A 22,274-nucleotide genomic window follows, 5' to 3' on the forward strand; every position below is an offset into this window, starting at 1 on the left:
ATCATGAACATAATCCAGAAAGAGTTTGGTTAATATCACATTTGTTTACCATTCACAAGTTCTGGAGTTTGACCTTATAATGCAGTGTCCAAGCAAACAAATGATCAACTTTAGTGGACCTATTTGCCTGCCTTCCAAAAACTGGAGCTCCCTAAAATAACCACTTGCCATCACTTTTGCACAGTAGGACCTCAAGAGTTACGAACACGTTCGGAATGGAGGTTGTTTGTAACTCTGAAGTGTTCGTAAAACTCTGAACACAACATTATGGTTGTTCTTTCAAAAGTTTACAAACAGCCAATGAACAGACTTAATACAGCTTGGAAACTTTACTATGCAGAAGAAAAATGCTGCCCCCCCCCTTTTTTTCCCCTTCTTAGTAGTTTACATTTAACACAGTACTGTACTTGCCTTTTGGGGTTGTTTGTTTTTGGTCTCTGCTGCTGCCTGATTGTGTACTTAACAGTTCTAAATGAGGTGTGTGGTTCACTGGGCCATTTGTAACTCTGAGGTTCTTCATATCTCCTATACGCCAATGTTTTTGAGTAGTCTTCAGCAAAATTATGAATCTATCCCTATTCTGCACACTCCCAAGGTGGTGGTGTTTAAAGTAATAAGGAGGTGCAATTTAGCTTTTGTTTTCCAGTAGTCTTAGCGAGAAGGATTGCTGTAAACCCAAATCCAGAACATGAGATACTGCTACCGTCTGCTGTACTTTAGAAGGGGACCAGATTACAGGTCATCACACTTAACACAGCCTGGAATCCTTTTTACAAATTAGCATTGCTTTCATTAAATTAGTACTTACCTAGCAAGCTTGCTGAGACCAAGAACTTGTTTGTTAGGAAGATAACCTATATGTACCTAGAGAAAGGGGAACAAACCATTCACTGAATCAAAATACTCTTCAAGACAGCATTAACACTCACGCATACTTTCTGAAATATGCATTTGCCTCATGTCAAACTATTAGACTCACTTCCGTTTCAAACCCAGAAGCTTTAGCATGGGGGGCGGGAGGACATGCCACCATGCAAGTCTGAAAGATTAACCAGCAAGCAGAGAGTGAGTGCCTGGTGAGTTCAGTATCTTTTTTTAAAGTGGATAAGTGTTTTGGAAGAAATCACAACTTATACACCCAGTCTCAGGATGGCTACAGAGCAACATGCAGAATTTAAGTCAGGTGCAACAGAGAGATTGTTTTAGCATTACTCAGCACAGAAAAGTTAAGCTAAAATAAATGCAGCTTCTTTCAATGGCTTAAAAAAAAATCTTTTGAAGAAAGACTCTTTTGGCTTTAGCTGGAAAGCTCATGTGGGAAGAAGCGCTTCGTGTGCAAACTGCAATGCACTTGAAAAAAAGAATTAAGGGATAGCTCTTAGGACACCGATACTGCAGAAGGCCAATGAAATTAAAGCCATCCTCCATCCTGTTCAAATATGCATTTATTGTCTGAGCATTCATGTTTGATAATATTGAAACAGTAGAGTTCTCATTATTAAAGTCTGTCCTAAAAGCAGTGACAAATTTTTCAGATTTGTGCTGAGAAAAACCGTATTCAGAGTTGTGAAAGAAGCTATTGTATTAAAGTGGATTTATAGTTAGAGCAGATTACAGATGAGTCATTGGTGTGTCACTGTACCAAAGGATGCGTTTGCCAAGATAACACGGTCGGAAAGGGTCAGTGTAGGGTTATTTCATATAATTTTGCCTGGAAATCTGGTCTTTCAGAATCCTATTTTGCTGTACCTGTGGCTATAGGCATTATAATACCACCTAATTACCTGGCTAATTTGCTCACTCCTATCACTTTTCTGTTGGGTAATCAACCAACTGACACCTGAAAGACACGAAACATTTCAGATCAAAGTAAGAGACATGGTTTTGCAGAAGTTACTTGGAAACAAGCAATGACTTTTGTTGCATGGCAAGAACAGCTTAACTGTGAATTTTTAGACAGAGCTACAAATACATCATTTGCTGAAGAGCATTTGCAGCATGTTTGATATACCCAACAGGAGACTGGCTAGTCTAACAATCCTTAGAAGCACACCAAGTCATTTAGCTGACCAGCTGTGACAATTAAGGTCCAGACACCCCAAGGGGAAAGAACATAGCAAAAGGACCAGTTCGGTGTTTGGGATTTCTCCAACCCACACTGGCCAAACTTCTAGATGGAAAAATAGTTTACAGATTGCCCCAGAATAATGAGAAAGCAGCACATAAATCCTACACAGTAGCAAAAATATAGGCAAACAGAAAGCCTCTTACTTTCCAGAATTAAACACTAGCAATACAGCAGAGTGGGGGGAGGAGACAAGAATCAGATGACGCCCTCTAGGAGGCAGATATAAAACTGGGCTTCCCTGTAGGTAGTTTATTTTACAAGAAATGTATTTGGGAACACAAATGGCATGGATAGAATTTTACCGACTATGGGAACACTTGCATCTCAAGTGTGCTTCATGGGGAGACACTGTAGTGCGGATGCTCCATTCTCTGGTACTTCTGGAGCTGGCATGGATGTCAAATGCAGCAGCACAGAGACCAAGATCTTTAGACAGAGCCTCAGTTTTGCAGTGTCCAACTTGAGACATTTTAAAAGAGGCCTGATTTTCAAAGAGTGGGTGCTCAGCACTCTCTGGAATTGAGGCCCCGTTAGGCTGTCACAGTTTGGGCATCTAAAATCACTAGTTACTCTTGGAAATCTAGGCCCGACTATTCATTGAAAAGAGCACACTAATCCAAGGTTTGCACAGTCTGCAGTGGTTACTGTGACGACAATCCACCAGCTGGCTTTTCAAATTGTTAGTGTAATCTGTTACGGATCAAAGCTGACGTCTGAGGTGCGTTGGTTTAATATCAAGATGTCTGCCCTGAAGGCTTGCTGCTGCTTCATGAAGAGCATTGATACAAAATGTCAGAAACTATTAGACTGATAAAGGTTGACCGCTATATGCTAGGGTCTTAAATCGTATAAATCTTGCATGAAGGTGGTCTTCAGAATTTGTATTTTGAAGATTGCTGTGATTCTAGATAGTAAGTGGCCTCATACAGTTACAGCTTAAAAAAACAAAAACAAACCAAAGTTACCAGAAACACACACGAATGAGAGATTTAAATCAGAGTTTACACTACAGTGTCTGTTTTGTGAGGTAGTTACCTTTCCAACGAACGGAACCAGGTGATGTTCACACAATGAGAACATGTCTATGTCCTTCACAATTACCATCTCATCATGATCTTCATCAAATATGGCATCATTCAGGACATCTGAAATTAAATGTTTGCAGGAGATTATGTATAAATTACACCCAACATGCAAAATATGGAGAATGCTGATTTTTCTGATCCCTTTCCCCAGGCACACCTTTAGCTCTTGGCAATTCTTAAGACTATGGAAAGTAGACCCTGAAGTGCATCCATTAAGCATAGACTAAGGATCCAGTTTGATTGGTACAGGGTCGCTTGTCCTATGACTGCAACAGTGCAATGTCAGACTTCACAGACACACCAGAAACAATTTGTCTTTAAGAAGAGAGTCATTAAGGATAAACAAATTTGTTCAGAGGACAAAACATGTCCACCGATTGGTAGGAATGAAAAAAGAAACCTAGAATGTAAAGGAGAGTGTATGTGTACACAGCAATCAGAGGGGTGACTGCAGCATGTGTAGACATACCCAAGCTAGCTTTGACCTAGCTCAAATAACAATAGCAGTGAAGCCATGGCAGTGCAGGCTTGGGTACAATAGGTCTACTACAATCAGTGCTGAAAAAGGCTTAGTTATAAGGATCCTCTCATGTTGTATAGGTTCCTGCGTGCACCACTTTGCGAGGTCAAACTGGTTTAGGGTTCAGAGGAGAGGCAAAGGGTCTCCATATGCTTGAAAAGTAGCACCAAAAAGGGCAAGGTGAGGAGAAAGGCAATTAAACACACCAAGGCATCTTCTAGGTCAGTTTTCACAGTCTGACAAGATACTTCCTCCTTCACAAGTTTCATCAACGTGCCCTGCAACAGTTAGGCCTCTATAAAAGGCAGCGGCTGGTTAGAATGTCCAGAGCTGATCCTCTGTGCCTCAGCAAGAGCAGTACTGGGGTTATAGTTCTAAGAAACTGACAGTTTTGCCTATCTGGCTTCTTATGCCCTCCCAGAAGGTTCATAGCATGGGGCAGAGGATACCCCAACTTAGCTGCACAGCCCATCCCCAAAGATAAGAGGTGTTAAAAAATAAAGTAAATGGGGAAATCCAAGCGGGTAGCGGGAGGACAAATACTTGGTTCTTCTAGTGCCAAATGAGCACCATTCGGATGCTATGCCTGGAGTGTTTGCTGTTTGCACTGGAGAGTGGTGCCCAGAGCCTCAGTCTACTTCTGCCAACTCCCCAAGTTGTTCCCAGGACCGGGCCCTGCTACATAGGCCCACTGCTGTTTCTGTGAGTATTCGGAAAAGCCGGATTGTTTGGAGACGTTAAAGGGATGCTAAGGAAGGGCCCCGAGGTAAGAGACAGACGGTGCCTTTCAAACAGGAGAGAAGCAGAGCTCAGTGAAGTGAACTCCAGGGGCAGTAATTTGTTCTGCTTGTGCCAGGGAGAACTTTGCCATAGACTCCAGCGGCAACCTCCGGTTTCTCAATAACAGGGCTAAGCCAACAATTACATGGGACGTATGGCCAGTTTAATGGCCATAACTCATCCAACGGCTAAACACTCATACCATGCGCAGGCCTCCAGGCAGGTTAACACTAAGCATTTAGTGGGGCCCCATGTATCTCCTAGACCATACCATAAAAAGAGTAGGTCTAATAGAAGAACAAAAGGTGTCCAGTGACTGTTGTACTTCATTAAAAGCTTTGCTTTCGTCTTCAAGTGACTCAGTGGTTAATGTACAAATTCAACAATTGTGCCTGCTGCATTTGCTTTTATGCCTCCCTCGGACACGCATATCCCCAACAGCCGCCATCTGTTGCCAATAACATATCGCCATCACAGATTGTTTTAATTTCCTGCATGCTATCAGAGGTACACAGGTAACCCTGGAAACCAGCCTTTGCGACATTCTGCTGTTTCTCCGTGTTCATTACCAAGAATGGCTAGTGACCTGGAAAGCAGCGAGCCGGAACTTGAGAGAGTCACATATCCACGGGCAGGGTATAAATGAACTGGGGGGGGGGCGAGAGACCAGAACAAGGCGAGCAGCATTTTTACAGTGGGACTTCTGCTCTCTACAATCTTTCTAAGCCATGTCCCCTTCCCCCATATAGTCACTCTGGCAGCGGAGAGGGAGGAGGGGTGGTAGGGAGTGTCGGGGGCACACTTCTTAAGGATATGGGTTTGCCCTTTAGAGGTGACAGCAGCAGGAGCAGGTGATGGAGAGCCAGCAAAGCTGGAGGGGAAAGTGCTCAGATCCCAGCAGCAGGAGTGGTTGGGGTGACACACTGCTCAGGTGTGCAATCCTGTGCTGAGAGAAGTGTCTGAGCAGCATTTGCCAGGGAACGTAATTTAGGACACTGCTCTGTGAAGTACCAGCAGGCCCACTCTGTGCGTCAGCTGGAGAAGTTTGCTATCTGGCACATTCCCGAGACCAGCCTACTCAACAAACACCCAGTGACCCTAATCCCAGCAGTGTTCTCTCTAGAGGGAAACAGAACTGGTGTGGTCTCACTGCAGATACCACAACACGTATACCTGGCTCGTCTAAGGGAACAGAGTGATAGGACAGAAGATAGAATACAGTGTCCACCAGGCATGAGGGAAGCTGTCCACGCCTATGGAGATGGGGAGGAGAAGGAGGGGCCATCCACCCATTTACTTTCCCCACTTCTCTTTGCATCAAGTTTGTATTCTTTGTCCACCCCTTCAAGGTGCTACACAGCTCCACTCCAGCCTTTGGCAGGACCTTCTCCCTCTAAATGCTTCGGTGAGTCCTGTGCTCCAGCCAGCTAGGGGATTGAGCAGCATAACTCCTATTCATTTCAATGGCCCTCAAATGTCTCCATCCCCAACATTGTCTTCGCCTACCAAAGCCTTCATGCCTTCCGCGCTTTGCTTCTTCCCAGTAGCCTTGCACAGAGCCTCCACCCAGTGCGGCCTCCTGCTGAGCCAAAGCAGAACACAGAATGAATCCACCCCCCACCTGTCTGTCTGTTGCACTTGTCTAATTTACACTAAGCACCTCATGGGAGAGCTGGTGTGTTTTTGCTTACAGGAAAAGTGCCATGCACTCTTACTCCTGCCCTTGCTCGAGGTGTACCAAGCATCGGAGAGCTAGCGTGAAAGGTGCTGGAGTACTGCACGCTTCAAGTGGACAATATCCAGCGTCAAAGCAGGTTAATGGGTAGCAAGGAGGGAAGGGGGAGGATACGATGTAATGGCAACAAGGTCTCTAGAGCATCATGTGTCCTTCATAGAACCTCCAGACACATAGTAATAGTAATGTGTCTGGAGGTTCTATGAAGGACACAACTTTCAGCAAACAGCACAATGTACAGAGCCCATCACAGCACGGGATGTGGTATATAAAACCTAAACACGCTAGGTGACGTGTGTCACTAGAGGAATGTTGCCTTCAGTAGAACTCACGCTTCCCTTCCAAGAGTGTTGCTAAGAGTAACAGAGAGGGCTCAGCAAAAGGATCCCAGAGCAGGTCTGCGATTGCACCAAGCATTAGACACCCTGCCCGATGGCTATTAGCGAAGAACCTGGCAGCTGCTGTTCACAATAGGTGGGCAGTGATGTTAGAGGCAGATTTACAAACAAAGCTGTTGCACAGTCAAGCAAAGGGGCTTAGAATGGTTGAGAATTCGGTAAGTTCTTAGGCTGAATGTATCTGGTGTCAGGTCCCACGCACAGCCCGAATACAATAGGCTAGATTAAAAAGTCCGCACTGTCGGAAGAAATTGACATTTACAGAATGGACCTTTACAGGTTTCCATCAAAGCAGCTCAATGGAGCATTTACCAGGGAGATTGTAAGGCTAAGTTACACGTAAAGGAGGAGACTAGTGTTATCCTGATTATACAGATGGAAAAAAAGAGACGGTTAAGAGACCTGCCCATGGTCACACAGAGAGGTTGTTGCAGAGACAGGAATGGAACACAGGTCTCTTGAACCCAGTCCAGTGTCTTGGCCATGAGCCCATCCTTCCTCCCTCCCTCCAAAGCTTTCAGGGACTAAAGGCTAGTGCCATTCAGCCTGTATGTATGCAGTGCAACAAGGGGTACGTCTACATTACTAGTAAATATTGTGGCTGGCTTATGCCAGCTGACTCGGGCTCTTGGGGCTGGGGCTAAAGGGCTGGTTAACTGCAGTGTAGAGGTTCAGCTCTAGCTGCAGCCTAGACTCTAGGACCCTGCACAGCAGGAGGGTCGCAGAGCTAGCACAAGCTTGAACGTCTACATGGCACTTAGGCTAAGGGGGGGGGGGCGCTGTGTGAGACCCACGAGCCAGCCAGAGTCAGTTGGCACAGGCCAGCTGTGAGTTTAACTGCAGTGTAGACAGACCCTAAGAGTTTACACTCCAAAGCAGACAATATCCAGACAAAAGCAGAGTTGTGGAGCAGCCCCAAGACTTTGCCCCTTCGCTTTTCGCTCATGTGGATCTTGCCTTATTGCTGATTCTGCACATAAAAAAAAATAAATAAATGGGTGACTATTAGTAGCAAGAGAAGCCCAGAACAACCTTATCCAGAGCAATTTCTACTACTTTGATCACTGCAGGTCACCCCTCTTCAGCCCATGTGAATGCCAAAAGGGATTTATCAATTTAGCCTTTCCCGCAACCCCATCAGCATTGCCAGAGCAAGTTACACAACAAGCAGAACAGATGGAGCGAACAAGATGTGGGGTAGTGCATATCCAGACGGCAGGGTTAGCTGACTGAAAGAGAGACTCTCTCCAAAGCAGCCCTACCCTGCTGAGATGAGTCCTTCCTACTCAGACTTTGAAAACCTCTCCTTCAATGAACAGTGCAAAGTCTAGTTTTCTTCTGAAGGTTGACTTCTACTGAGAACAATCCAGATTTGTAAAAGCCGACTTCTGGAAAGAACCAGTGTCACGCGCCTCGCTCCAGCACCAAGCTGCAGTGACTCAGGTGAATTGCTGTTGCTCAAGGATGACTGAACCAGGCTATATAAAAGTGACTTGACCCCACTGCCAAAACCAGCCAAGCCTTTTGAGTGGTTACTTGATTTACAGTAGAACCAACTGGTCTCAGGGCCCCCGTGCGGCAGACACTGTACAGACAGTCCCTGTCTCAATGTACTTACAATCTAAAGAGACAGGACAGAAGCACATGTAACCCACACATCTTCTGGGTGTGGTGCGCTGTCCCCTCTAGTGGCACCGAGACCACTTAGAGATTAATGAGTTTGCTCTACAGCCTTAGCTAAGGGCCATGTGGCTTTTAGCTCATGCATTTAGCCCCAGAGTTTGATCCCAGGGGATGGTTTGGTTACACACAGAAAAGGTTGTTGGAGTCTCCTGTGCCAGTTGATGTATGAGAGTCAGTGTGTTTGTAAGCCAATGAGGGATCGACACATTTGTCTGCACGCTGGGCAGATGTGGCAGCATGTTTTTGCCACAGCTTCCTTTTTTCGCTCCCACTTCTCTTTGGCTTCTTCTGTTCTACAATTCTCAATGGCTTTAACTGCAGACAAACAGGTCTACAACCATCCTGATCTGTTGGCAACAGCAGCTTCCCATGTGTTTGGGTTGACTTGGCCAGCTTTTAGGGAGTTCCTTATAGTTTTCATTGGCCTCCCAGCATACCTGCTCCCATTTTCAACGGTCCTTAAAATATGGCTTTGGGGAGTCCTGTATCACCCATACGTCGGAGGTGATCAGCCCACCAAAGTTGTGCCTGCACGATTAGGGATTCATTCAACACAAAGTCATGCAGCACTGGTCCAGGACTTCAATATTTGGTATCTTGACCAACCACTTGATGTTACAGATGAGACGCAGGCAGCGCATGTGAAAATTTTCTAATTGCTTCACGTGCCTGGTATGAAGTGTCTATGTTTCGCAGCCATGAAGGAGAGTGCTTAACATGATTTCATACCAAAATTAGTGACTGCTGTGCAATTGCTAGAGTCACACGGGTCAGTGGTGGACCTGGACTGGGAGGTGGAAGACCGGGGGTCTGTTCCCGGTGCACTAGTCACTGGACCATGCTGCCCAGTTAAGCTTGTAGCTTTCATGGACCACTTCACATCCTTGTTTCACCTAAAACTGGAATCCCCAAGTCATAAATAATGTCTGCACTGGAAACGTCGGTGCCAGATCCTGATATTTCCAGACCAAGTGGAAGCACAAATAAATTTCAGGACTTCTCTTTTCCAGGCATTACGAGATTCACCCAGTGTTCGAATTTGTTCTTGCAAGACAATCCCAGCCAGTTTAGTCAGCGGCAGCTTTCTGTGCTGCTAGAAGAGCTAGTGTACTTTTCTCCTGACTGTTCTAAGCGGGGGTGGGGGAAAGGAAAGGGGAGGGGTAGATTAGCTCTTTAAACAAAAAATAAAAAGGTGGGGAGAGAGAAATTAGCCCCAGTAACTAAACTACATTTATTTTCTGTGTTTCTTAATGAACAAAAAGCCACACACATTTAACACAAGTACACGAGTTGAATTTGAAGCACTCCACATACTAGAGCTCTCAATGGCCGAGAGCATGGGGTTAATTTCACACAAGTGCTAGGATTGTTGTACAACAGTTTCTCTAGTGCACTGTGTCCAACAGGCACACCGATTAAGGCTCCTTGTCCTCTGCAGCGTGCATGTGTAATTGAAAGGAAAGCTCTTCTCCGCCTCAGCTGGAGTTCACCACTCCTGCAACATCACTTTAGCTACGCACCCCCTACCATTAGTACAAACCCCTGAATTATGCATCTGTTCCAGTAGCAGATGGGAGAAGAGAGGTATTCCTCACAGTCTGTGAAGATCTCAAGAGCGCTACTTGTCCCCTGCGTTTTTGCAAGGACTCAGCTGCAAAAAGGATATGTTTGCATGCTGCTTCAAAACAGCATGTCCCACAAGGCTGAGAGATCCACAAACGAAAGGGAAACTGCATGCTCCTAAGGATAACTCAGAAAAACTAATTGAGTTGAACACACAAGCCCTTTGCAAAACGTATTGTATTAACACGGTGGCTACAGTTCAGATCAAACACAGATGCCTTCCGGGGAGGTGGGGCGGGGGCTAAGTAAACATGAGAAGTAAAGTTAGGTGTCATCGTTTAAGTATCACAGCAATTTCTCCTCTGACCCAGAATTAAGGTACTGCTGTGGCGACTTTGATGTGTAGTAAAACTAACAGCTGGCGTCCATTAAGAAGCAGTTCTGAGCAAAATTGAAATAAAACCTTTATCTACAATACAACAGTGGATGAAAGCAAAATGAGAATCAGATGAAAACAAGGAACAAGAGACCTTTTCAGGATTTTGCGTCAGAGGAAAGAGGACCTGTTGCTATAGAAACTATTTGCATGGCTTTCATGTGACACAGGAAAGCAAAAATCACCTCTGGCAACCAAGGGGCAGACTCTGCATCTCCTGACAGCTGGCTGGATAGGGTAAGAGAGTGAAAGATGACAGCACTATACAGACTAGCATCTTGATGCATCCTGTCAGTTTTACAAACAAACACTCGTGACACTTACATTTGCTTCCTTTGACAATGCATCGCAATAGTGGAAACATGAAAAGTTCACAGGCTGCTTACATTCTCATTTAAGCCACTTTAAAAGCCGCTGATATTCAAGTTTCAAAGAGGTCCTTTCATTTTAACAAGCGTTTTTAGTATGGGGCGGCGAATTATTTGCTAAGCCACGGAGCTTTCAGGATATTAGAAGAATTGCATTTTGAATGGGGAGATTACCAATAAACATTAAGCAACAGTTAGCCTCTGGCTGCAGCACATTCAACTTGCTGCTCTGCAACAGAGGTATAATTTTTACTCTGTGCAAAACTGTGTAGTTTCCTTTCATAAGGGAGGGGGGGACAGAGAGCTCTGTGGTTTGAGCATTGGCCTGCTAAACCCAGGGTTGTGCGTTCAATCCTCGAGGGGGCCATTTAGGGATCTGGGGCAAAAAATCTGTCTGGGGATTGGGTCCTGCTTTGAGCAGGTGGTTGGATTAGATAACCTCCTAAGGTCCCTTCCAACCCTAATATTCTATGAACGTGAGTAACACATTAATTCAAAAGTTAAGCTAAAAGAAGTAGGTTTGCACTAAGAAGGCAAGAACCCCACACAGAAAAGTCCAGTTGTCTGTAACAGGTTTCCTCAGATTCAGACAAGCATCTTTAAATCAAGTTAGTTTAATATGTTCCAGGGCAAGTAGGATAGGACAGGACAATCCATTTCTCCTTTGGGTGACTGATTCAAAGCCAGCTGAGGCTTCACCTTCACTCACAGGAACTGGACTGAGAATGGTGTCCACATCCAGCTGACACTGTTCAAGCAATCTCAGAGGCCAAGGAGCACATGTGAACTACATTCATCCAAAGAGGTGTGGTCTGTACAGGTCAAGATTAAGGCAGAATGATGGGGAGTAAGATTTGATTGTGTGCAGTGATGTGAAATGAGAGACTTTAAAAAAAAAAAAAAAACCAGAAGAATACACACAAGATACAGCCACATGCTACAGCTGTACTGGGCATGGGTGGAAACACCAGCCATAGTGATTTGAAACTAATCTAATTTCCGGATGCTTCTCAAACCCTGAATTGCTATTGGAAAGCAAAAAATAAATCCAAGGTTGAAATCTTCATTCTCTCCAGGTGTTAGGAAGTGACTGCAGTTACCCATCAAGAATATTTTCCTTAAGGCATGAAAATTATGGTGGCCTTTAATATAAAAAAAAAAATAAAATAAAAAAGTGTAAGACACAAGATGTCAGGATTCCAACAGTAACAATTCTCAGCCATGTACGGACAGTTTATTGGGTGGTGGCATTTTAATGGCTTACGTTTTTCAGAAGGAAGGGATTCTGGAGGATGCAGAGTTTTCAAGAAATCTTTATTAAAGAAAGAGGTTCCAAATTAAAGGGAGCATGGGTTGAAAACACTGCTGCTTAAACAGACAACAGAACTAAAAAGGAAGCAATACAAGGATTAAATAGGCATCAAATCCACATTGTTCCCCTCACATATGTTCCTGCTGAGTTGAAACTAAAGGAAGAAATCTTACCTACAGGGTTCTTATAAAAGTTTGTCTGTCATCACCATTTCTCATAAGGACAAGAACTGTGTACTCAACCCCAGATGGAATTAATTGTTTCAGAAAGAAGCGCTAATCCCTCAGTTAGCAAAAGCAAAGCTTGAAGAATTTAATACCTATTTGATATATTAAAAAAGGCAAAAAAGGAAAGTCAAAATCAGTTAAACAATATTATTGCGTGTCATTGGAACAGATTCATTTGGTTTCCTATCAATGTATTCTGCATAGAGCACGAGATTGGAGTCTATTCATATGAAAGATCATAGTTATTACAGATTCTCAGATGTAACTAAGATTTCAAAATTCTTAAATTGGTCTTTCACTGATTAAGTAATATGAGGGAAAGCAGGATTATGTAGAGTCTCATTAAAATGCATCAAGATTTCAATAAAGGTTTTCATAACGTTACCATAATATCATGGGAACCATTAAAAATTGAACTAGAGATGCAAAGTAGAGAAGTTTGAAACAATGGACTAGAAAGGCAGCATAAGAGCAAACAAGTCCTTAACGAGGAGGATTCTCAATCAGATAAAGAGGTTAAAAAAATTAAGTTAATATCTAAAAGCAAAAGAAGTTTTGCCAAACAAGTATAATTTGAGGGCATTAATAGTGAGAAAAAGTGGTTAAAAAGCCTGGAGACTTAGTGCAATAGTCCAGGGGGGAGGAGAGTTGATCCTATTATGTAACCATGCTCAAAGAAAGCATCCCCACAAGAGAAGTTAATTGATATTAGTGGCTTTCATAACAAACCATATGCACCCCTGGAAATTTACCGCTTCTGAAAACAACAATGTAGGTCTGTGTGAAAGCCAGCCTTTGAAAACTTATGTTATTTGATCCATCTAGCCCAGTACATTACAAATGATGTTTCATTCCAAACAGATTGTTTGTGGACTAAGATCTAGCAATACACCTTGTGTCTCCAATAACAGAAACAGAATGGAGTAACCGACCATCTTTTAGAAAAGGGTGGTTTGGCTGATCGAACAGTCTGTTTGTTTAAGCTTCAGACTCTCTATTTTTACATTGTGATGTTTAGCAAGGACACTCCTCAGCAAACCAACTGAGCTTTGGGAACTTATGAGTTTCCCCTCACCACTGTCACCAGTTAAAATACCAAATCCACAGACAAAAGATGAGGAAAATAGCAGTAAGGTGGTATTTATTCAGTACTTTCCATCCGAAAGCCCAAGAAATCCAAGCCATACACAATTTGATAGAAGTTAGTCTATTGGTACTGGACATAACACCAGATGTTACTGGTTTTGCCTTAAAATGAGAGATCTATAGTACAGGGTCACTGAGTAATTAGGGTTAAATGAAAACAAAAATCACAAGCGTAACAGTTTGAACCAAAACAAATGTCCAGGAAAGTAGGACTACTGAAGAATTGAATCTAAAAATATGTGCAACTGTATGTCATGAGGGTTGGTTTTTTTTTTGGTTTTTTTTAAACTTCAGATAAACATTCTTCATTTAAAACTTTGAGGCAGCACAGAGTAAGTTAACACATTGTCTTTAGCAGAAAGACAAACTGAATGTACCACCATATATTAGGACTGTTCTGTTCAACGAAAGGTGTGCAAGGCTTTTGCTGTGCGTGACTAGCACCATTTTTACAGTACTTGTTGCAGCCCTTAATGAACATGTTGTTTTGTTTAAAGTGCTTCAATATTCAAACGTAAACAAGTTATTTTCCTTCTGCAAATGCCTGGGATTGCTGGGCAAGAACCAACTACCGGTAGTTACAGCTCAGCTTTTAAAGTCAGCTTAGTTGAAGTTCACCATTTCAGAATGCTCACCCTTCTATTTAAATTACCAAAAGTTATTTCAGAAAGTCTGAAGACTTACAGTTCTAGTTAGAATTTAGTGTTAGCCTACCACCTGATATTTCCACTTATTCTTGTTCATTTATTGTGTGCTTTTTCTTAAGTTTGCACTGTTATATACTTGGTAACGTTTGATAGTTTAACAGCCTTACAGACACCAGCCTCCAAGAAAGTTTAAGCAATAAAAAGGAGTCCCCCTCTTCTCCCACAACACAAAAGGGAACTTTTGACAGGTAGTCTGAAGCAGATATACAAACACTGAATTAAAGACAACCAGCTACTGACAGACTACCCAGCTTTACTTTTATGTATGGAAAATCTAATTAAATGTACAATTTTCTAGATTAAGTTTATTCCAAGAACCATTTAGTAGAGAAACAGACCCTCCCTCTGATTAGGTTTTGTGAGAAATGTTATTTAATGAATCAAATTTAAGACAGGATTTTAATCCAGTTTTTATTTAACCTTGACTGCCTCAGGAAGTTTGTTTAAAAACAGCAAAGAGTCTTGTGGCACCTTATAGACTAACAGACGTTTTGGAGCATGAGCTTTCGTGGGTGAATACCCACTTCGTCGGATGCATGTCGGTGCCACAAGACTCTTTGCTGCTTTTACAGATCCAGACTAACCACTACCCCTCTGATACTTTGTTTAAAAAGGATGTTTTTCTAGAGATGGCCATTTCACTTCGGGTTGGAGTGCTGATATTTTTATATTTGCTTTTCATTGATTTCATATCATTGGGGATAAGTCAGAGATAAGGTACAAGCTCGTTTCTATAATTCTAGAACAAGCTACTAGAGATCAGCTGATTAATCATTTACTCCAAAGCAAGGGCCAATGCATAAACTAGAATCAAAATTAGATGCTTGTTATAATTGTTCTTATTGTGCTTTAGTTAGCACAACAATATATAACTGCAGAACATAAGTACCAAACAAGCATAGGTGAAGTAGGCCAGGACACAGCACTACAATCATCATTACCAAAGTGGCCATGGAATATACAGTGCTAGTCTCAAAAGTAACATACAATGAGGCAAAAAAGTTGACCTCTACCCTATTTTTCTCTTTTATGATTTACAGAGGCTTGAATTTGGCAAACTGTGTTTACACTTTCTTCTCCTCCCTACATTGTCAGAAATCCGTGTCTTGTCTCCCTATGTTTAATGTATCACTGGTATCAAGGAAGTGAAAACTTGATTACACAAGGGGAGGTAACTGTGACGCTGACAAACCAGGTGCCAGCTCTTGCCAAAGCTGTAGGCATCAGCTGAAACCGGACCAGCTCACCTGTATGTTAGCGTTGTCCATGGTAGGTATTAGATTTAGAAGAATGTGTTTAGCATTTAGACTGTATGCAATGCTTGTAAACTGTTGCATGTGTACATTTTACTTGTAAGGTCTGTATCCCAGCTACAAGAGGATATGGAAGTTTTGCTCCATAACTGTAAAAATTCTTGCTCTGAATCTGTCTGTACTTAAAATGCTGTGCTGAGGCAAATTTGCTGCTGTAGCGCTTTAGAGAAGACACTCTCCTGTGCTGACAGGAGCGTGTCTCCCATCAGCATAGTTAATCCACCTCCCCGAGAGGCAGTAGCTGTGTTGACAGGAGAAGTTCTCCCATTGACATAGCTGTCTACATGGGGTGTGTGTGAGTGTTGCTCAGGGATGTAGATTTTTCACACCCCCAAGTAACGTACTGTAGCGTACACCTGGCCCCACTCAGGAGGAATGGTCCACCGCCCAAAACTAAATGGGTCATTGTGGAACATCACAGTACCAAGATTTGGTTAATGGCCCTCTTACACCCATGAAGGTGGTACCTGCAAGAAAGCCCATCCCGTCGGCTTGAATGCTGGAAGAAGGGGATAAAACAGGGACACAAGAAAATTCTCTGTCTTTGCTGTTTGGAATCTCACAGGGATGGAGCTAGGAAACAGAAGCAGAGATCCCCAGGCTCAGCTTGGGTTAGTCCTAAAAGACATCTAGTGCTGACAGATTGCTACAGCTCTGTCACTTTTAAAACCATGGGCAGTAACTCATGTGTAGCTCTATGTTTGCCTGCTTTAACCCGTCAATAACTCGTTTCTTTTTCCTAGTTAATAAATCCTTAGTTTACCATAGGTTTGGCTACAAGCTTCATCTTTGGTGTGATATACTTCAGGTCAATTTGTACCTCGTATGTGACTGGGTCTCTTGGGACTGGAAGCACCTTGAATCTTTTGTGATCTTTGGTGTATGACAGGGGTAGTCAATAGGCAGACACAGGCCAAATCTGAACCACCAGATCCTTTTGAATGGACCGTGAAATCTATTTACTTATTATCATCATTATTGTTATTATTTTTGTATTATTTTCTCTGGAGTCTGGATCTTGACCAAGAAATTTGGACCCGGGGGGGGAGGGGAGGGGAAGATTACCATTGGCGTATGGCAACCAATCATCACTAAGTCCAACTTGCCTGGGTGGCAAGATAGACAGTCCCCTTGGACACTCCAGTCTATGAGTCCATGGTGAGACTGACAGTTCACATTTGTTACTGGGTTGGTGAAATCTAATTCTAGATCACACAACCAGTTTGGAGTCTCTGCCCTGCTTTTTGACAGTTTGCCCTGAGGTTCACACTTAAGGTCATGAACCACTCCAGACAGCATGACAGTTTTAGCCACATGGTTTAAATTTATTTTTTAAATAGTTGCTAAAACAAAACAAAAAATCAAAATAAAGCTAAAAGTTAAAAATCTCCCTGAATCACTGAAGTCTTACAACAAAGACAAGAAGATTAAACGTTTCTGCTCTTTCAAGAAGGAGAATAAGTTTCCAAGCAGAAAAATACTTAAGGCCTTTCAAGTCTTTCTTACACACCCTAAAGAAACAAAATAAGACAAAATCACAGTACTTTTTTCTCCTTTGTGGGCCAACCTTTGAAAATATTAATGGACGTAGATAACACTGTACAATCCAAATACATTAAAACATGAGCTTTGGAAAATGCCAGTCATACACAAAGTTGTGTGATCTTGCATTCACAGCTCTCCTGCTTTCTCCTTTCTGATTTCACCAGGTGAGATGGAGGCAGCAGGAGGGCAGGTAAGGAGACTGACAGAGACACAGCCAATAGCTAGCCAGAAAACTCTGGATTTTGCCCACCTCTTTCAACCAACTCAGAATTCAAGACCAATATTTAGCACTCAGGCAATCAAATAGACAAAGTAATGTGACCCCCTCAATTTTCATTTCTAGACAGAGTTAAGCTGAACATTTAATACATTTGAACGTGTTTTATACTAGGTATGTCTCCTGACCTTACAGTCTCTATATGGTCTTCACTAAGTTTGATATCCAAGTTTATTGAACATCAGAATTTTCTCTAGGATCTTTACAGCAAACTAAACACTATTTCTTTAGAAATAAGCTATCACACATCCCATTGTAGAATTAGAAATACAGAAACTCAGATCTGTGATTTTAAAACCCTGTTGTCATATTGCACACACTTGGACCATTTGTAGTTATTTGAACTCCTTCCTCGGACTTGGCCATCCACAGCCACAGAAGTGTGACAAGATGGTATCGGCACTCTGTGTATTACAGCTGGACTAGATGCCCCAACAAGATTAAAGCCCCATCGTGCTAGGAGCTGTACAAGAATAATAAGAGACAGTTCCTGCCCCAAAGTGTTTAGATATAAATAGGTGCTATATTAAAGAAAAGGAAAAAAATGTAGTTATAGTAAGAGTTTTAAGTATCTACGTTATGGAGGTTAAATCAGTGTCAGCTCCGAAGTCTAAGTCCTCTCAGCACCTTCACATTTTGCTAGGTAACCCCAGGTTTTGCCCCCAGCCACAACTGTTTCCCCTCCAACCCAACCAATGAGGGGTGCGGGGAGAGAAGGACTGTCTGCCTTCAACTGGAGAATGAGAGGTGTTCTTCTTTGGGGGGATGCGGGAGGGGAAGAGGAGAGGAGCAACTGGAAAATGATGATGCTTCCCCTTATGATGGGGGAGGAGGGAAATGAGCACCATATTCACACTGCAGCCTCATTTTGCCTTTGCAAAATAGTTAGCCCAAAAATAAAGCCACAAATGGCCACATCACTTCTAAAGGCTGGTTCTTGTGCAGAAGCTTCTGCAAGATATTTTGACCCAGTTCTGCCCTTCTGTCCATGAACACATCTTCAGAGCGTGGAGGACGCTCCTTATGTGAGGGGCTGCCAGAAGATTGCCCCAACGGGCTCTTCCATGAAGTTTTTTTTCCTGCCATCCTGCAAAGCTTCGTGCCACCAACTCTAGGAATGATCCCCAAAGGGGAACGGCTGGGTCACACATGAGAAAGTTTCCACATCAGAACAAGTCGTATTTCATTTTTTTTAAAAAGAGTCAGCGGCAAGCAACTAACAGTTTACACACCTTGCTGCAATGCAGCCTCCCCCAGTCTCCCTAGGAGACCACACTGGGGACTGCAGTGCTGTGGCCTAATGGCTTAGTGCGGTGGGGGGATGGGGACAGCCCACTCAGAGTCCTTACAGAGTCCACCAGGCAGCAGGTGGCATAGCAGGGATGAAGTGCTACTGAATGAGCTAGAAATCAGGTCAGTCCCCATGGATGTTGCCCACAGGAGTGGGGTTCAGACACTGGCACCGAGAAGAGACAGCTGGCTATCATGGGACATCTCAGTTGACTTTACATGGTGGTCCCGGGCTGATGTCCTGTAGCCAGACAAATGAGAACCATCTACCAGGCAGCAGGCAGAGTGAGAAGAGGAAAATTAGGAGTTGACTGGGAGCTCTGAAGTGGGCTGTAGACATAGAAAATCAGGGTTGTTTGTAAGGGACCATCATCCAGTCCAACCCCCTGCTCAAAGCAGGACCAATCCCCAACTGGCCCCCCTCAAGGAGGGATCTCACAACCCTGGGTTTAGCAGGCCAATGTGCAAACCACTGAGATCCTGCCCCATCTCCAGGTTTCTTTCTGGACCTTGCTGCTTGTAATAACTAGCTCTTTTTGAGCTGCCTTTGAGTTACAGCCAGGTAAGTCCCCATATCTGTACACCTCTCCCAGGGACCCAGCATTCAGCATCAGCATGCAGATAAGTTTTTCATTTGTGACAGAGTTTTACTTTTTTTTTTTTTTAAATTATTGATGTGGAACTGCCACACTTTCTATTCATAAAATCTCAAGGTTTTCTGCCTCGGCAGCATTCTTACAGAATAAGAAATAAAGCAAGACTGTCAGGAAAGTTACACACATATAGTTACAATCTATATATTTGCTCAGCTAACTCTTGGACCCCTCATCAAGGAGGGCTGTGGGGAACGATACACAAGTCTGTGGGTATAAAGCCAGGTTTGAAAAGTGTAGCAGATACCTATAAGCTGAAGGACTAAATGCACTAGTGAAAGGCAAGGGTGAGATGTTCCACTAGTGAAGTCCAAGGGTAACAGCCTAATGAGAGGTGCAGTCCCATATGCCACACCCAGTCGTGGGCAAGGTGCCATTACTGAACCCTTTGGGGTGCCTCCATTTTCACATAATTATCTGGGTGCAATTTCTGTAAGATTCCATGTGCCTCTAGCTACTGGAAGAACATAAGAACGGCCATACCGGGTCAGACCAAAGGTCCATCTAGCCCAGTATCTGTCTGCTGATGGAAGGGAGGAGATGGCCTTTGTCCCTTCTCCCCATCAAAGCAGCAATGGGGCTGGTACGAGAGATGAAGAGTGGTGCAAACTTTCCTCTTTCTCCTCCAATCTCTCTTTTCAGCTTCTCCTCCCTTGCGAAGAACACTAGTACCTGCTGTGGCTCAGCTTTTCCAGTCAGCAACAGCATGCCATTGGCACAGCTCCTGACTGTGTCACTGACAGCATAAGGGTCTGGATAGCAGCCATGAAACTGACCATCATCTTGTTAGTTTCACAATGCTGCTGCTTGACAATGCTATGAACAAAAGTAGACAGTGGAGCTGTGGACTGTAGAAGACATTTGCTTCTATTTGGTCCTTTGCAAAAGTTGACACTTGAATCCTATAGAAATCGCTAATCTACCATGTACTCACTTGAGACTGGTGAGCAGCAGTGAGATTTTCAAACCGTTGTATTACTATTTGTGTTAAAGTGGCATTTAGAGTCCCCATTCAGGTTAGGGCTCTATTGGTCTAGACACTGTACAGGCATTGTAAAAATCTGTCTCTAACCAGAGAGTTTAGATGGGGGTGTGGGGTCCATATTCTTCTTGTTTAGCCCAGTCAGCACTATTTGAGTTTAAAGCTGACACCTGGAAAATTTAGCTGCAAATAGTTTGCAAGGTTAGGGACTTAAAAAAGGAGAAACATTAGAAAGCACCATTTCTCACCTACACCCTGGTGAAGTCAATGTAAAAATAGCACTAAACTGACAATATTATGGTGGAGCAGTCATGAGACAATAGTTAAATTACATCAGAGATTTCAGTTTATAAACTGTTTAAGGAAAACAAGATCATGGAGGCTTCTATTAAATTTGCTTACTCTGGCTTGCTTATCACCTCAAAGCCGATGGGCAAGCCTAAAAATCTACACAAGTCTCAGACAGCTGAGCCAACAGGGTTAAAAAAGTGCACAAGCTTTCAAAAAGCAAAAAAGACCACACTGCATGATGCAGTGGAAACTGGCAATATCTGGGAGTAAGTAGACAAAACTGTCAGATGTGTTCAGCGCATGCTTGCAACCCTGGTAAATATACTCTACTTCAGTCAAGTCGGGTAGGCACTGCCTTCACTACCTACCCTGAAGTCTCCTGGCATCATGAGATCCTTGTGCCTCAATTGGGGGGGGAAAATGTCATACCTGATAAGAGGAAGTAGACATTTTTAAAAGCATCCTACAGACCAGGAACATGCAGAAAATCAGAGGATCAATGACACACTTTTTTCCCCTGGGAGTTTCCCCACTCTCTCTAGTTAAGCTGGCAGCTGTTTGAGTCAGCAGGAAGTAGAGTTTTTGTTTGAAGGCTACTGCAGTGGTGTGTTTCAAGAGTGAATTTTCCCTCAGTGATTGAGCACAGGTCTGCTCCACTACTGCAAGGAGCTGATATTTCACTCAACTTTAATCAAAAGTAAACCTTGGAGTTGGGTGGCTGGGGCAGGACCCATCCTATTTGATTTCATCATGGATGAGACACTGAAGGCAACTTTCCTGTATTTCCTCACTTCTGGAGGTGGTCAGAAGTCCTGAACGTGCTACTCCAGTCGCTGGATTGCTTTAGGCAGTGTGCAGTGTTCAAGATAAGGAAAGTTTCCTGGATTTAACACAAGTTTTACTCTTTCTGCCCTAGACCTAGCCTCCAGGAATAGCCCTGTATCGTCCAATCCCTCTCTAGCCCTCCTGCTGCTGGAACAGACTCCTGCACCCTCCAACTTAAAGATCTCAGCAGGTCTCCTGATAGTGGAGACATCCTGCACCCATAGGGTCCTCATAAATGAGGGATGTCCTGGTTTGGGGGATACCTGCACCCATCACCCACAGAGAGGACAGGGGCACCCTTGCACCTCCCGCTCCTGAGATGGGACGGAGCCCATACCTGAGATGGTTTCCTGGTAGCCCTTGGTGAAGAACTGCATGGCGGTGGCTGCCCTCCAGGGGGTCCTGAGCAGCCCCTGCCGCTCGGGGTCCTCGCCCAGCGAGCGCAGGATGGTGGTGTAGGCGGCGGCCAGGCTGGGCAGGTTCATCTCGTTATCCTCCTCGCTGCGGGTCCTCTCCTCCCTCCAGCTGTCCAGGCACCGCGCGCTGGTGCCCTGCGAGTAGCGGGGCCGCTCCAGGGCCCGGCTCGGAGCGGCCGGAGGCGGCGGCGGCGGCTGCTGCTGCGGCTTCTCCTCCAGCGCGTACCCATTGCAGCTCACCGACCGCGGCGGCTGCTCCAGCAGCGCCCCCAGCTTCCCCTTCTCCATCGGCCCCAGGACTCGGTCCGTGCGCCCGGGAGCTGGGGGGGAGAGAATCCGGCTACCCCCGGGGGAGCGGGCCCGTGCGGTGCCGGGGGCTGGGGGGGGGGGGAGAGACTCCGGCTACCCCCGGGGGGAGCGGGCCCGTGCGGTGCCGGGGGGGTCCGTGCGCCCGGGAGCTGGGGAGGAGAGACTCCGGCTACCCCCGGGGGAGCGGGCCCGTGCGGTGCCGGGGGGGGTCCGTGCGCTCCGGGCAGGGGAGGGGACCCTCTGCGCCCAGGGGTGCCGGGTCTCCGTGCGCCCGGCCCGGGCAGA

At 44.4% G+C, this 22,274-nt stretch overlaps 1 protein-coding gene across 1 annotated transcript in view; it reads right to left on the reverse strand.

The window, feature by feature from the left end:
* GCH1 (GTP cyclohydrolase 1) overlaps window positions 1-22,072 on the reverse strand; it is a 33,325-nt gene extending 11,253 nt beyond the window's left edge. Inside the window, exons 1-3 of the mRNA XM_045016939.1 lie at window positions 21,602-22,072; window positions 3,164-3,273; window positions 809-864 (exon numbers count right to left, since the gene is read on the reverse strand). Of these exons, the coding sequence (XP_044872874.1) occupies window positions 809-864; window positions 3,164-3,273; window positions 21,602-21,968 (533 nt within the window). The 5' untranslated portion in view covers window positions 21,969-22,072. The remainder of the gene's footprint in view (window positions 1-808; window positions 865-3,163; window positions 3,274-21,601) is intronic.
* Between the last annotated feature and the right edge of the window lie 202 nt (window positions 22,073-22,274).

This window comes from Mauremys mutica, chromosome 4 (genome assembly GCF_020497125.1).
Source record: "Mauremys mutica isolate MM-2020 ecotype Southern chromosome 4, ASM2049712v1, whole genome shotgun sequence".
Taxonomy (NCBI): domain Eukaryota; kingdom Metazoa; phylum Chordata; order Testudines; family Geoemydidae; genus Mauremys; species Mauremys mutica.